Here is a 15,452-nt window from a genome sequence, read left to right as displayed (position 1 = left end):
ACAGGTTTGGGTCTTCTAAAGTAGAGGAAAAATCATATGCCAGAGCATCCAAAGTTGTTCTAACTGATTGGTTGAAGGAGGACATATGGCTGGATTGGAGGTGTTCCAATGCTTTTGCTCATAAATTTACGGATATTGACGCTACAGTTTTAACAGGATACATGAGCATACATGCGTTTTTTTAGATGTTCCGAGCCTCTAAGTCCTTCAAACACCCAGCTTGGCATTCTGTGTATCTGCACTTCAGAGTAAAGCCAGCTGTGATGGAAAAGAAAGAAAAAAAAAGCGAGAAGAATCCGAGTTAATTGAACGCTGCCATCTTCGTTCAGTGTTATCAAACTGGCTTTTTGAATTTGCGTCAGGCAATAATACCCCGGCAAACACGGACGCCGTTTTCCTCCCCCGTGATATTTTTATTGAAACCTAAATTGAGTTTCACAGGTAAACACCGGCCCGGGTTGGAATTTAAGGCGGTCCGCCTGATACGCCATCATAACTTCATTACCGTCGCATTTTTTTGTTTGGCCTTTTTATTTGACGAATTGTTGTCTGATGTGCCTTTTTTTCTTCTCTCCTCCCTTTCTTTCTATTCATTCAGATGTCTCCCTAATTTCTGCGAAAACGGTGGGCGATGCTCTCAGACGTGGTCTGCGTTCTACTGCGACTGCGCGGGGACGGGATACAGCGGCTCGACGTGCCACAACTGTATGTACCTCGAGGAACTCCGAAATGGGCAATTTGTTTATGCACTTTTAGTCTAAACATGTACAGATTTGGTAAGTAAATGGCGTTTATGTGGACCAATTTGCCGGAGATGCTGTAGAAGCTGGATTGGTGCGTTTTATTCATGGTCATGGCAACCATAGAAAAAATTCTCATGTTATGAAACATAAGCGTGTAAAGAACAAAAAGGCTCTTGAAGGTCATTGTGAGTTTTCATTACTGGACCAGTGGATGAAGCATCTTCTGTGTATGTCTGTCGTTCAAAGAAAGTCTAGACTTGCACTTATAACCTTGACCTTTTTTGTCATTTTAGTGACAAAATGATCTAATGCAAATGTAAGATTTCACTGTCAACCTGAAATATTCAGTAATATATCTACCTGTTTTTTCCTCTCTTTTTTTGTCCCCCCCTTTAGCCATTTATGAAGCCTCGTGTGAGGCCTACAGGCTTGCAGGAAGCACCTCGGGCTACTTCTCTGTCGATCCCGACGGGAGTGGCCCTCTGGGTCCTATTCAGGTCTACTGCAATATGACAGGTGAGATGTTTCCACCATGTTCAAAAAAACCCCGTGGATCATAGGACATTATTTGGCCTGTGTCCTTTAAATACGTGATGTTTTAATACTTTCAGTAGACTCACACGAGAAAACTTGGGTTTATATGGTTGTGTAATACTTATTGTAGATTAAAATTATCTACCAGTAAAAGCAGAAATATGGCCAAATGGCCAACAATCAATATCTCATCTCAATATTTCAAATGGCCAGCAATCGATATCTCATCCCAGTCTATATATAGTTCTCCCCATCAGATCCCCATCACATGGAGGGCTTGCAAAATTGAAAAAAAATTTAAGGTGGTCTTTATACGTTCCGAATGCACGGTATATAGGTGTTTTGGATGGCAATAAAAATCGACTCGTCTTTGTTCCTCGTCATCATTGATTTTTTTTTTTCTAGAGGACAAAGTATGGACTGTGGTCCACCACAACACCACCGAGCCGGTCCGAGTCCAAGGGTCGACCCCGGAGAAACCCCACAAAGCGCACTTCGACTACGGAGCCTCACCGGATCAACTCCGAGCGCTCGTCACACAGTCGGAATACTGCCAGCAGACGCTGACCTATCAGTGCAGGAGATCTCGACTCTTCAACACATGGGGTGTGTTCGGATTCTATACAAGACAGTGGGTTTTTTTTTTGGGGGGGACAAAACTTGGTATGTTGCTCGATAAACCGCCGTGAGTCATATAATAATTACACAAGAGTCAGCTGCAAATTGCAGGTTTTGGCAGATTGAATAAAACGATATAAATACGTGAAATAAAAAAAATATACTAAAATAAATAAAACAGACAATAATCAGGAGAGTCACAGACTAGACTGAGCAAAAGCATCAGTGAGCGCCCCCTAGGACCCCCGACCTCGCCCTCACCCATTATTAATTATAAACCTCTCCTTCTGCCGAAGTTTATTATACAGTATTTGTTTGCATACTTGAATTCAGGCAGTTTTGCAATGATTATTAAATGTTTTTAACCTTTTTTAATGCAAGGTTGTAAATAATTTGTACGGTCTCAGGGCAGAGCCATGGGGGTGACGATAGGACTCTTGCCATGGTGCCACAAAGGCTAGAAACCGGCAGTCTCTTTTATAGTTTATGATTTCACTAGAGTTAAGATTTGATGCTGCCAAAACACTGACTATGCTACATGGAAAAAGCTGGTGGACATCTGACCATAAGATTGGACATCCCAGTCCATATTTGCTGTGCAATGAAAGATGTTCCATGAGATTTTGTTTAGATCTGTACTCCTTCAGCCATAAAGGTGTTAAAAATCAGGTGCATTCATATTCAACCCAAAGGTGTTGAGTTCAGAGCTCCTTAGCAGAAGATCTTCTACTCCAACCCATGTATCTTCAAGGATATGGCTTTGTGCTTCATGCTGAAGCAGGTTTGGGTCTCCTAGTTTGAGTGAATGGAAAATTTTTTTCCAAAGATACAATTGTGTGAGAAAATTTTTGAGAAAGAAGCATAACATGGCTGGAAAAAGTCAGGTGTCCCAAATCTTTTGTTCAATAAAGCGTACCTTTGCGTTCATGGCGCTTTGGGGAAATTCACCTCGGATGGTCAGCTAATCATAAAAGCCCCCTGATTAGTCGTTACCAAAGCGTGTGCACTTCTGCGAGTCCCTTGGACCTGCAAAAAAAAATAAATATCGGGTTGCACTTTTCCTCACTTCTCCCCAGTTTTCCGCTATTATTGTACAAATTACGTCACTCTAACTTCTAAACTATCGCTGGTACCTCGTTCAAAAATGTTAGCGAATCAAAATCCTTCCTTGGTAGTGTTTCGAAAACAGACCAGGACTAGAAACCTTCTAGTACTCCTTCTTGTATATCAAAAGATGATATATGCTAATCAAACCCTGTAGCCTAGCTGTTTTTTTTTTTTCTTTCTTCCTTCGTTCTTCTTCTTTGCAGTCTTTCATCCATCTTGTCCTTTAAACAAAGTTTGCACGCGCTTCCCCCAGGACTTTAACACGACTGTTGAAAAACTTTCCTCCCAGGCTGCTTTATGGCAGAAATATGCACACGGTTGTGATTTATTAAAAAAAAGAAAGAAAGAAATGAAGAAAAAAAAGAAGAGCTGTACTGTAGGCTTGCGCTCCTCCGAGGCAGGTGTAGTGTCATGGCAGATAATAAGATTGTTATTCTGCCATTAAAAGCGAACGTTCCCACTTTTGTTTAGTTTTTTGTGTGTGTCGTCTGGTTCACTGAGCTTGGAAAAAAAAAACATAATTAGTCACATTGTTCTGTGACACCACATAAACCATCCCCCCCTCTTTTTCTTTTTCATTCTCTCTCTCTCTTCATTTATCACTCTTTTACACAAGCTCGGCCCCGGGGTTGTGTGATGAGGAGAACTACACTCGTCTGTAGAAAATATGTGTTTTGCAGCTCGTTTCATTTCTTTCAGGCGGAAGTCACTTCCTGGTTCCTGTTGTGTGATGGTTATAGAGGAAACGAGTGATCATGAAGAAGAAGGAGAAGAATATGTTAAGGATGCTTTCTCTGGCTCTCCATTACTTTTTTTTTCCTTATCTGCCTTCTTCTCTCATCTCTGTCTCTTTCTTTTCCTCTCCTCATCTTTTCCTTTTGCTGTCTTCCAGCTCGTTTTCTTTCTTGTTTCCATTTTTGTCTCCTTCTCTCCTATTTCTCTGTCTTTTTTGTCTCCGCCTCTCTCATTTCTCTCTTATTGCCCTCGTCTCCTCTCTCATTTCTTTCCCCTTTCTTTCTCTTTATCTCTCCTTTCTGTCTCCTCTCTTTTCCTATCCTACTGTCTCTCTATTCTGTCTTCCTTTCTTTCTTTTATCCCTCTCTCCTTTCTGTCTTTCTCTTTATCCCATTTTTTTCTCTGTCTCTCCTATTTCTCCCTTTTGTCTCCTCTCTCATCTTTCCCTTTCTCACTCTTTTTTTCTCTCGTCTTATCTCTCTCTTTCTCTCTTGTATCCGTCTCTTCTTGTATCCCTTTTATTTTTGTCCCTCTCTCATCTTTCGGTCTGTCTCTCATTTCTTTCTTTCTCTCTCTCTTTCGTAATATTTTGCCATGTATTAAAAAGACTGTTCTTTTTTTTTTTTTTTTTTAACTGTTCGTCACTCTGAATTCTTAAAGGTTCTTATTTTATTGTGATGAAAGTTTTTCTTTCTTTCTATTTCTTTCTAATGCTTTAAAAATGAAAAATAATTTTTTTTTTAATAATATTTTTCCAGTGGTGCTTTTTCCTCCTGCACCAGTAAAAATCACAGCTCGAACATGGTACACACCGAATTTCTCATTTTCAAGTATACTCGCGTTTCCCCCCATGGGTGAAATTACCATCAATTTGCCCAATATCATTCTTTTTTTTTTCATTCCGCCGAGAACAATGCCCAAAGAACGCCCTCCTTTGGAATTCCGCCTGTAACCGGAAAAAACATCTCGGAGCTCCTCGGCTGCTGAATATTCCGCCAGCTGTAGAACATCTTTCTTTGATTTCTAATCTGGCTTTTGTCCCAGACACCTCATAAATTACATAGTGACGAAATTCCACTTGACACTAATGAAGCTTAAGCCGAAGATTTTCTGTAGCACGTCCCGATTGCTGCACTTTATTACATACGTTCGGATATGAAGCTTTAAAGTATTACGTTATTATAGGCATCAATCACTGTTGCCTGGTTACCACATGTCCGTCGCATGCAAGCGTTATCCTCAAACAAATTAAGGGCTTTACCGTGTCTGACGCATGGCGTGGACGCTGGAACTACCACAAAGTCGGAGCCACGTGGATGTGAAATTGTGTGTTGCTTCTATTTTAACTAGGGGAACCGAATCTGTTTCAGCATGACCAATGCATAGATGAGTCGGGGTGGAAGATCTCCTGCTACGGAGCTCTAAACTTTGGGATGAAGTAGAACGGCACCCCAGACCTCCTCACCTCACCTACTGTACATAAGTACCTCCAAAGTCTAGCGGAACCTCTTCCAAGAAGAATGGAGCTTATTAGAACGGCAGATTGGGACAGAACTTATAGTCGGGTGTCCGCAAACATTTGGCCATGATTTCGAGTAAAAAAAGCGTTTTTCTTTGTAAAAGTTACATTTAAAGGAAACCTTAAAGGTTTTCTATAGCAAGTCAAAAACACTTGACAGAAAAAAAAATATATATATAAAAACTCTGGGGATGAGTGTTTCAGAACAGCAACAGCAGGCAGTCGGTGAGCAGACGTAGCTTCAAGAGCCAGAACTGACTCACTTTGATCTCCATCTCAGTCAAAGATGACCTCGTTTTAGCAGCTAAGAATTTCAACTTCCCCCCCGTCCGTGCCTGAGGTGAGAGGAAGGGGCTGAGATGGATGGACTGATCTTTAGTGCAAAGAAATTAAGGTCAGAAAATGAAACGATTTGAACTGAATAAACAAAGTGGCTGATTTTTTTGGGGGGGATGGGAAGAAAAAAGAGAGCTGTGAAGTCGGATAAAGTGGCCTACTTCGGCGGTCTTGTTCATGTATTCCATTGGAATAAACGTGGAATGTACACAACTTTTGTATCATCTTATATTAAGGTGTCCACAAACTTTTATCCGTATAAAGCGCAGGCTTACATTTTTCATGTATGTTACTGAAACATTTCTATTCGGAGGACTTTAACTTCACTACATTACTCCACTACATTTATCCAAATCAGTCGCTTTTTTTTCATTTATAAATGGATAAAAACTGGTCAAGCACACAGCAAGCCACCAATCAGGGTAGAGCACGTGCTCCGTTTTGAAATTGTTTTGGTTGGTGCAGAACAATTTGAGAGGAATAAACAACCTTTTGGAATGAAAACAGATTAAATCCACACGGAATATATTCGAGCTTGTGCAGTTTGCTACAGATGCGGTTTGCAAGTTCTGACTAGGGCGCTCATTGACCATCCAATGAAAAGGACATGAAAAAATGAGTCAGGATTCTGATTGGTTTAAGCAACTGCTTTAAGACACAATGCGCCTGAGAGAAACGATCAAATGTAAAGAATAATTAGAGAATAATTAATTACACATTCATAGAAAAAAGATTTAAACTTAAGTCAATGATTATAAAATGTTTAGTCCAGCAGAGAAGACCTAGCTGGACCTCCTGATGGACCTCCACCATGGACCTGTATCCATTCATTATTCATATTTAGTTATTAGTATTAGCCCACTGACGCTGAGATTCACGGCTACTTTCAAACGCAACCAATAAGAGAGAGTCTTTAGACGTGTTGACGTCTCTCTTAACAGAACGAGGTCTATATTAGTATTATTCGGGCGAAGTGGATCTATTCCACCCAGCAATTCTTCTTCATTTGCTCAACTATGGCTGAAATTGTTTCATGAAAGCTTCTTCTGGCTCCTAAGTGACTGAGTAATCCTCGTCGTCATGCTCGCGCTCATCCTCGTCCGCTCAGCACACAGCTGCGACTCGAAACACACGCCTCATGATTCACGCTAACGAACAGCGCAGATGTCGAGAAGAGCATTTAGCGGAAGCGTTTTAATTAAATTGCGCTGCGTGTGTCGCGCTATTGCTTACATCTGTCAGACAAAAAAGGCTAATCAGCCCCAAAACATTCCCATAAAAGATCAAACCTCAGGCATGTCGGCCGGTTCGTCAAAATAGATCAGTCGAATGACGATAACTTTCTTATCCATGTTTCATTTTTTTTCTTCCCTAATTTGGCCAATTCCCATCTCTCCATAACACTTAGATGGCTAATATATGCAGAAGGTCTTAGCCCCAGAACACATGACGTATCTTTTAAATAGCTGCAGTTGGCTAGTTTCTCTGTAACTGAAAGGGCAGAGGGAGGGCAAGAAAGAAAGGAAAAAGAACTTCGGATCTCAAAAATCGATGCACGGTTATTCGGCTTCACGGAGCAAGTGGGTGAATAAGCTTTAGCAACACAAATAAAAGGGAAAAGTGGAGTGACGTGAAAAAACGTTGTCCGCGAGAGGCTACAGCAGATTCGGATGCAGAGCATTGAAGTGTATAAGTTGTAAAGTATTCGCAGGTGTAGGAATCACTAGGAGAAGGCTTTAGCGAGTCAAATCATTTGGTTGGGTTCACAGTGTCGACTGTGTGATCATTTGACTCAGTTGATTCTGTTCTTTTATTTGAGTCAGGCAACTGTAGTTGACTCTATTGGCTCATTTCACCCTGTTGAATCTTTTTCCTCAGTTGACTCTGTTGCCTCAAATGACTCAGTTCACCCTGTTGAATCTTTTTCCTCAGTTGACTCTGTTGCCTCAAATGACTCAGTTCACTCTGTTGACTCTATTCTTTCATTCAAATCAGTTCACTCAGTTGAACACTTCTCATAGTTGACTCTGTTCACTTATTTGACTCAGTTTGTTCTGTTGACTCTGCTGACTCCGTTCCTTCAGTTTTCTCTGTCGCTTAAGTAGATTCTCTTGACTTTATTCTCTCAGTTGACTCACTTTAAACACTTCATGGCGATTTCTGGGGGTAATCTCGTGTGTTTTTGTGTGTATAGATGGTGCCCCATTGTCCTGGTGGTTGGAGCGTGGTGGTGAGAGGAGGACGTATTGGGGGGGTTTACTGCCTGGCGTTCAGCACTGCGCCTGCAGTCTGGAGGAGAACTGCCTCGATATGAACTTCTTCTGCAACTGCGATGCAGACCGAGACTCCTGGTAACCGAAAGCACAAAGTGTGCAAGCAACCGGGACCTCACATTGTGTCGCCATCTAACCCGATACTGTCCTGACTTGCAGGGAAAACGATACGGGGCTCCTGTCCTACAAAGACGACTTACCGGTGAGCGGAATAGTAATAGGAGACACAAACCGAGCGAGATCTGAAGCGGTCTACACCGTCGGACCCCTGCGATGCTCTGGTGACAGTAGGTGATCCTTTTTCTCTATTTTTGTATTAGACGTGAAATCTACTGCACCGAATGAGATCTAGCTGTGAATCAAAGATGCGAAAAATTCTGAGAATTGTTGTTCTTTTTAAACCCCCCCTCAGAATCTCTGTGGAACGCTGCGTCCTTTTATGACGAGGCTTCGTACCTGCTCTTCCCTGCTTCGCAAATGGAGCTGTCCTTCGACGTTTCTTTCTACTTCAAGACCGGCTCGGCATCGGGAGTCTTCGTCGAGAACGTCGGCGCACGAGACTTCATCAGAATCGAGCTGAGCTGTGAGTCCTTGCCTTCCTTAATCCGTTTGTTCAGTGTAGTATGACGCCTCTCGGGATGTCTACGAGGCGTCTGGTTTCGACTTCATGTTCAGTCGAGGAAGCGATAAAACCCCAAGCGATACGGAGTGGAACGATACAGTCGAGATCAACACGGGCGTTAGTTTATCAGCACTTTAAATCCTATAATACACTTCGAATGAAGCATTTAAAAAAAAAAGTGATTGGCTAGATATCATAGTCACACCTCAGAATTTTGTCTTTTGGAGGTCAATTTGCAATACAAGGCAATAAAAACACACTACATGGATGTCCTATGGAACATCCAATTCCATATTTAGTCCCTATTTGCTTTTCATTCTTCTGGGAAGATGTTCCACCAGATTTTAGAGGTGGGCTAGTGAAGTTTTGTGGAGATTAATTCAGCCACAAGGGCATTAGTAGGTTCCGTGAGGAGGCCTGGGGTGCAGTCAGCTTTCCAAAGTATTGAGAGACCTGACATCAGCCCATATGTGGTTCTTACCCGAAGTGTTCCCCCAAACTTGTATAAGATGTCTTGGTAGCTAGAACTAAGAAAAATAAACCTGCTCCAGCATGACACTTTGCGCAAAGCTAGCTTACATGGGTTTGGAGCGGAAGATCTCCTGCTGTAGCCCCAAATCAGTTCCAGCATGACAATGCCACTGTGCGCAAAGCCAACTACATAAAGATACATGGGTTGGAGTTGAAGATCTCAACCCCATCAAACAACTTTGGAATGAATTGACTTCAACCCAGGCCTCCTCACCCCAAAACATCAGTACCTGATTTTACTAAAAGCCTTGTGTCTCTCCAGAATCTAGTGGAACATCTTTTCAGAAGATTATAACAGAAAGAAAGGGACTAGATGAATGCGATGTTAAAAAAAAAACACACCAATCTTACGGTTAGGTAATACTCTTCACACCTCCAGCCATGGTCGAGTTCCTAAACTTCTGAATGTACCCCCATGTTTTTCCTCCCTCAGCCCCATCGGTTGCCACCTTCACGTTCGATGCGGGCTACGGGCCCACCGTGCTCAACCTGAAATCCCCGGTGCCGCTAAACGACCGGCAGTGGCACTGGGTCCGCGCTGAGAGGAACGTCAAGGAGGCGTCGCTGCAGGTCGACCAGCTGCCTCTGCGCTTCCTGGAGTCTCCAGCGCACACGCACATACGCCTGCAACTCAACAGCCAGCTCTTCGTAGGTAAGATGGCGAACGATTCGAAAAACGGTGGAGGCAAACGTATCGTCTCTGCGTTTTATTGTGCAAACGTTGTGCATGAAAATATACACATTTTTCTTTGGCTTTATGCACCTTTCTGTTTGTAATCCATTTCTAAAACCACTTAAAGCCAAGCAGCATTGCATTATCATTATTCTGGGAGGGTTTTAATAAACTGGTTTTTTTACCTTAATCGAAATACATTTGCTGGAATAATATAGTGTGTATTTACAATCCTAAGAGGAAACAAAGGGAAAAAGACTTTTTCCCAGACACAAAATGAATTTCAAATACAGTACGATTTTTTTTCCCTCTGACATTCGTTTGCATTCATAATTACTGCAATAGCTAATTATATTACTGTTCATCAACTTTACCTAAAAATTCGAACAGACTTGTCAAAAGACGTCGAAAGACCTACTAATAAGCATTTCTTTATTAATACAGTAAATGGCTTTTCTAGTTACTGTTTATCACCTCCTTGTCTGAGTATTTAAGTCAAGTTTATTTCTATAGCGCTTTTCACAACAGACATTGTCTAAAAGCAGCTTTACAGAAATCAACAGTCAAGGTGAACGGTGTGCATTTATTCCTGATGAGCAGCCATGGCGACTGTGGCAAGGAAAAACTCCCTGTTATGCGGAAGAAATCTTGCGAGGAACCAGACTCAAAAATGGAACCCATCCTCATTTGGGTGACATCAAGGATGTGATTATGTTTTTAAACAATATAGAACACTGGAGAGAGGGAACTAACATGAGCACTTGAGTATAGGATTATAAGTAATGTTCTTTCTACAGACGTAGACTCCTCTGGCGAAGGGTATCAGGATCTAGTGAATGTAAGAGTAATTTGTCGAACTCTGCATTATTTTGGGGGGAAAAAAGGAGAAAAAATGGCTGGTGTGATGCGTTTAAAGCTTCTCAGTTTTCAGGCTACTGCGCATCGGGTTGCGTTCTGTCAGACGGACCTGGTGGTCATGAAGGTCATTGTTGGGAGGAAAAAACAAATGAAACAAACAGTGCATGTCCTCCACAGCATTGGAGATTTTTGGGGCGTTTGAGGCACTATATACCTAGGACTAAAATTTGGAAGCACACAATGGCACAGGATGTCTTTTTGCATTCAAATTTCCATTAACTTTGGGATCCAGACCTTTTCCAGCATAACGAAGCTCCACGAAGATATGCTTTATATAGGTTGGGGCTAAAAGATCTCCTGCTATTGAGCGCCAACCCTTTTGATCAGGGGTAAATTGTGCCTGAAATCTCCACGAGCACACTCCAAAATCTAGTGGAACATCTAGTTAGAAGTGAGGAGGTCATAGCAAATGTGAAATAGAATGCTCAATAAGCACATACATATCACCAATGTTTATTGTTGTGTAGGAGGAACCCCTTCCAGACAGAGAGGTTTCTTGGGTTGCTTGCGAGCTCTTAATATCAACGGCGCGGCCTTCGACCTAGACGAGCGAGCCAAGGCGACCCCAGGTGTGAGCTCGGGCTGCGCTGGTTACTGCAGCAGCTCTGCGGGCGTCTGCCACAACCGGGGCAGGTGCGTGGAGAAGAGCACCGGCTACGTTTGCGACTGCACGCACTCGGCGTACGGAGGGCCCTCCTGCAAAGAAGGTATGGCGGCAATACTTCTCAAAAGTAGCTCGTGCTCGGAGAAAAGTGAGAAAAAGGCTGGAAAAGTTTTATTCCTCAGCAGATTATAAGTCTAAGACACATGCACACGCGGGCAATTATCTGCTATTTAGTGTCAATGAGTGGATTCACAAGTTCTAAAGTGCTTTCTCCTTAATGAACGTCGCAGGAATAATCGGATGAAAAAAATTCCGAGCTCCACTTTAACAAGATTGCAAACACTAAAATATGGTAATTAACGTCGCCCGCTAATGAGCAACACTTGCCTACGCACTCACCTTTCAGAAGTGATAAAACGCCGGCGCAACGTCTCTTCGTCAGGTGTTCGACTGTCATTCACTTAAGTGAACTGGGTAATATGGAACGCGTTCTGCTTTGGGATGTAGGTTTTCCGGAATACATTAAATTCGCAACGAGGAAACAGCCGTGTTTGGAGTGTTTTTTGTTGTTTTTATAAGGCTCGTGCACGTTTCTGGTTTACTAGCACTACCGCTCGATAAATGTCCAGATGCTACACTTTATTTTTAACCAAAAATCCCACCTTAGCATGAATCACAGCTTTACACACCCTCGGCATCCAAACTTTAGCTAAAAAACTCCCCAAAGTTGTTCTTTACTAGTTGGAGATTTCTTTCTTGTGCACCAGTCCATCCCAGAGCAGTTCAATAGGATTTAGGTGCAGTGACTGGGCAGATAGATACCACTCCAGACGACTGTTTACTCTCTAAATAACGCTCACAGGGCTGTGATGTGTGCGTCCATGTCGCTTTCAATAAGCCGCAGTCCAGACGAAATTGCATTGAGCTAAAGCATGGACTGGTTGCCATGTTGATTTCTTACACCCAAATGTCTCCAACCCTTCCTCCGCAAAAACAACCCCAAACTATTAAGCTTTCCACCTTCATTCCACTGTCCAATTGCTGTGTCTTTTCTGCCTTTTATCTGAACAGAGGGAACAGGTATGTCTCAAAAACCATGAAGGACTTGGTCACAAAAACAACATAATATATATTAGGGGTGAAAATGTACATGGCTTTTTACCTAACTTTTTCGGTACAGGAAAGAAACTAGAGAAGCGCAGAGTCACTGCGGCTACTCACTCTGTACTGGAAATACGATTTGTAGGACGTTTTTTTTTTGCTCATGCATGAAATCGTGCACTACCTGGTTATTGCTAACGCTAGCAATATGGTTTCATTAGCATTTTTTTTGCGCAGCTACAAGAACACTTCCATATATCGAGGGTGTGAAATAATAAATTAAGAAAAGAATAAAGAGGAATGGTAAAGTTTACTGAAATAAGTAGAACAGTTAAGTAAAAAAATATCTTTAGTAAATTGAATATTAAATGTAAAACATACAAAAATCAGTATTAACACAGAAATAAATGCAAGATTTTTGCATTTATTTAATTTTATTTAATTAATTTAATTTGTGTAATTTAATCGCTTACATAAATCAATATGATTTATTCATATGTATATTGCATTCATTTGATTTATTCTATTTTATTTTAATATATTAGACTTTTTGAAATATTCTAAAAGATTATTTTATATATAATTTAAACAAGTGGGCATTTTATTTAAAATTGTTTAAAAAATGTCAGCTGTTGATGTTCACAAATGTCATTCCTTCGCTCTAAATGAACCGAAATTCAACCGAACCGTGACTTAAAAACCGAGGTACGTACCGAACCGTGAATTTTGTGTACCCCTCAATATACATATTAGATACACACTTTTTAAAATTGAAAACAAAACCACTTTCCTTTTTACATCTTTTCAAGTCAATAAAAACCCCGGCCTCCCATCGCGACAATACGATTATCCGATATTGACTCATCTTAACCTCGTTACACATCTGGAGCTGATGGTTCTCGCTCCTCGAAGGCCTGGCTCGGGCGTGGGCCGGACCTGGCCGTCTCGCACTGCTCTTTAAAACAGAGCTCATTCCGCTTATTACGAAATGGACACGGAAACCATCAAATATTCATAGATAGCAGGAGATATAGCCGGGCTAAATGAAATAGTGAAGAAATTCGAGTGGAGGGGAAAAAAAAAAAGTGTCCTTTCACCTCGGCCTTGCACGACGCTGCCAAGATCTGCATGCAAATCCAGCCCTCGGAGAGCTGATCAAAGCCTGCGCCGATAAGACGAGAAAGAAAAACTGCTATTCTTCATCTCGTCTTTGTGCAAGTCCATTACTCATCTTGGTTTTGCTATTATAATCATGCACGCTATTCTGTGCTGGGGAGGAAAAGAAAAAGAAAGGAAAAAAAAAAAAAACATCAAGCCAGCCAAGGTACTTTACATAAATATATGCCACTTCTGGTATAGCCTTCCAGACTTCCAGACTTCCTGCATGGCATAATTTCTTGGTTTAAATAAAAGGACAGGGGACTTTATCAGAGAGAATGAGTGCTTTTCATATAAAATGCTTGTCTTGATGCGCTCTGAAGAGCTGTCATGTTCCCGTCACCGCAGCTGTAAGTAATCCGACGCTCATCCGTTTCTCGTGGAGAGAATATGCTGCACGCTGGGAAACGTTATACGCGATTTATAACTGACAGTTGTGTAAATAGATCACGGATGTCAAAAATACCTATTTGAGCAGATCCGTAAAGGTCCTGAGATTTACAGCTCATTCAGGAAGCCCTTTTTTTTGTTCTTTTTCATTTATCTCGCATCGCTTTACACGGGCGAAATACATTCTCATCGATCGGCGTCGTGGAAAAGCGCAGGCGGAGTTTTCACATCTCGGTGCTTTGATAATAAACATTAAATCGTGCCTAGTGCGATTCCTCTTGGAGAACCTCCCGAGCTCGATTTTCACGTCACCGTCTAAATATCCGTCCGACCAGGTTCAGTGTCGTTCCTTGCCTTGTGATGTCTTTCAGATTATGATGTTTGAGGGTGATCCGTCGGCCCTGTCCGAGGTCCTGAAGGCTCTCGAGCAGGTTCTCCCTCAAGGATGTCTCTGTACTCTTGGTCTATTGATATTTCTTTGCCTTTTGTCAAGTCTGACATGCCTTCCAGTCCTGCTACTACAAAAAATCAGCACTGCTTGTATTTTTTTTCCCCCCCAGGTGTAATGCTTAGTATTCAGTCCATCGTGGCTGAAAAATCCTGCTTCTCATGAGGTTTAGGTAACTTTTGATGACGCCGAGGAAGATATCTGTGTGCCATTTGCTTGATAGTGGCTTTTATCTGCTGACACACACACACACGTTTGACATGGTTGTCCTTCTGTCCTAATAGTTTTTCAGTGTGTTAGAGTCACTTCCCTGGTTGCCAGTCCCTTGTTTTTGAACACGTTTCTTTCAAAATAAATAAAAAAATGGAAGCCATTTTGGTCTGTCAGAATACAAATGCTGCAAGAAGTATTTTGCTACAGTTTTCCCATGATTTGTTTCTTTACACAGTCATGTCCATAAGGTCTGTTGTCAATGGCTAGTTTTTTTTTTTCCTTCTCCTGCAATCAACCTAAAAAAAAAAAAAAAAACGCAGGATGCACTTGAGTGCACCTCAATTTTTAGAGAAACGGTTTCAAATACTTGTGTAAATGTGATATTTCGGTCTTATCTCTAGTGCAAACCCAGGTTTTACAGACTTTGTGCTTCTCTAGATAGTCTTTGCTTTTGTAGGATGAGTCTTGACAGTAAATGCCAAAAAATGCTCAGGGTTTTACAACAAAAAAGTGTGGACGCCGAGCAAACAAACACTATACGGTTTCTCACTTATAATCTGCTAACAAAGCGTCTTCTCCCCCCACCAGAGGTATCTGTGTCCTTCGAAAGGGGATCGTCGGTGACGTACACCTTCCAAGAACCTTTCTCGGTTATCCAAAACCGGACAGCGCAAGTTTCCTCCTCATCTTCTGCTTACAGCAAATCTAGAGACAACATGGCACTGAGTTTCCTCACAACGCAGAGTCCGGCCATGCTGCTCACCGCCGACACCTTCACCCAGCAGTACGTCGCCGTGATCCTCGCCCGCAACGGTAAGGGGCCTCCGAAAGTGCTCTACAACCGGCCATTTTAATAAGCCGGCTTTGTTGCCCGGTGCGTGATAACGTGTGGCCTGGATTGCGTTCGTCTCTGATTTGAAAACAATTAG

General features: G+C 42.0%; 1 protein-coding gene across 1 annotated transcript in view; it reads left to right on the top strand.

Annotated features, from left to right (window-relative positions):
• Positions 1–15,452, top strand: part of cntnap5a (contactin associated protein family member 5a) — a 122,220-nt gene that overhangs the window by 96,077 nt on the left and 10,691 nt on the right. Inside the window, 9 exon segments of the mRNA XM_046845147.1 lie at positions 599–705; positions 1,140–1,259; positions 1,683–1,883; positions 7,787–7,943; positions 8,025–8,152; positions 8,278–8,448; positions 9,452–9,670; positions 11,077–11,316; positions 15,112–15,336. Of these exon segments, the coding sequence (XP_046701103.1) occupies positions 599–705; positions 1,140–1,259; positions 1,683–1,883; positions 7,787–7,943; positions 8,025–8,152; positions 8,278–8,448; positions 9,452–9,670; positions 11,077–11,316; positions 15,112–15,336 (1,568 nt within the window).

Source organism: Silurus meridionalis, chromosome 3, assembly GCF_014805685.1.
Source record: "Silurus meridionalis isolate SWU-2019-XX chromosome 3, ASM1480568v1, whole genome shotgun sequence".
NCBI lineage: Eukaryota > Metazoa > Chordata > Actinopteri > Siluriformes > Siluridae > Silurus > Silurus meridionalis.
Note: the sequence above shows the minus strand (reverse complement) of the source record. Positions and strands in the feature narration are given on the sequence as shown.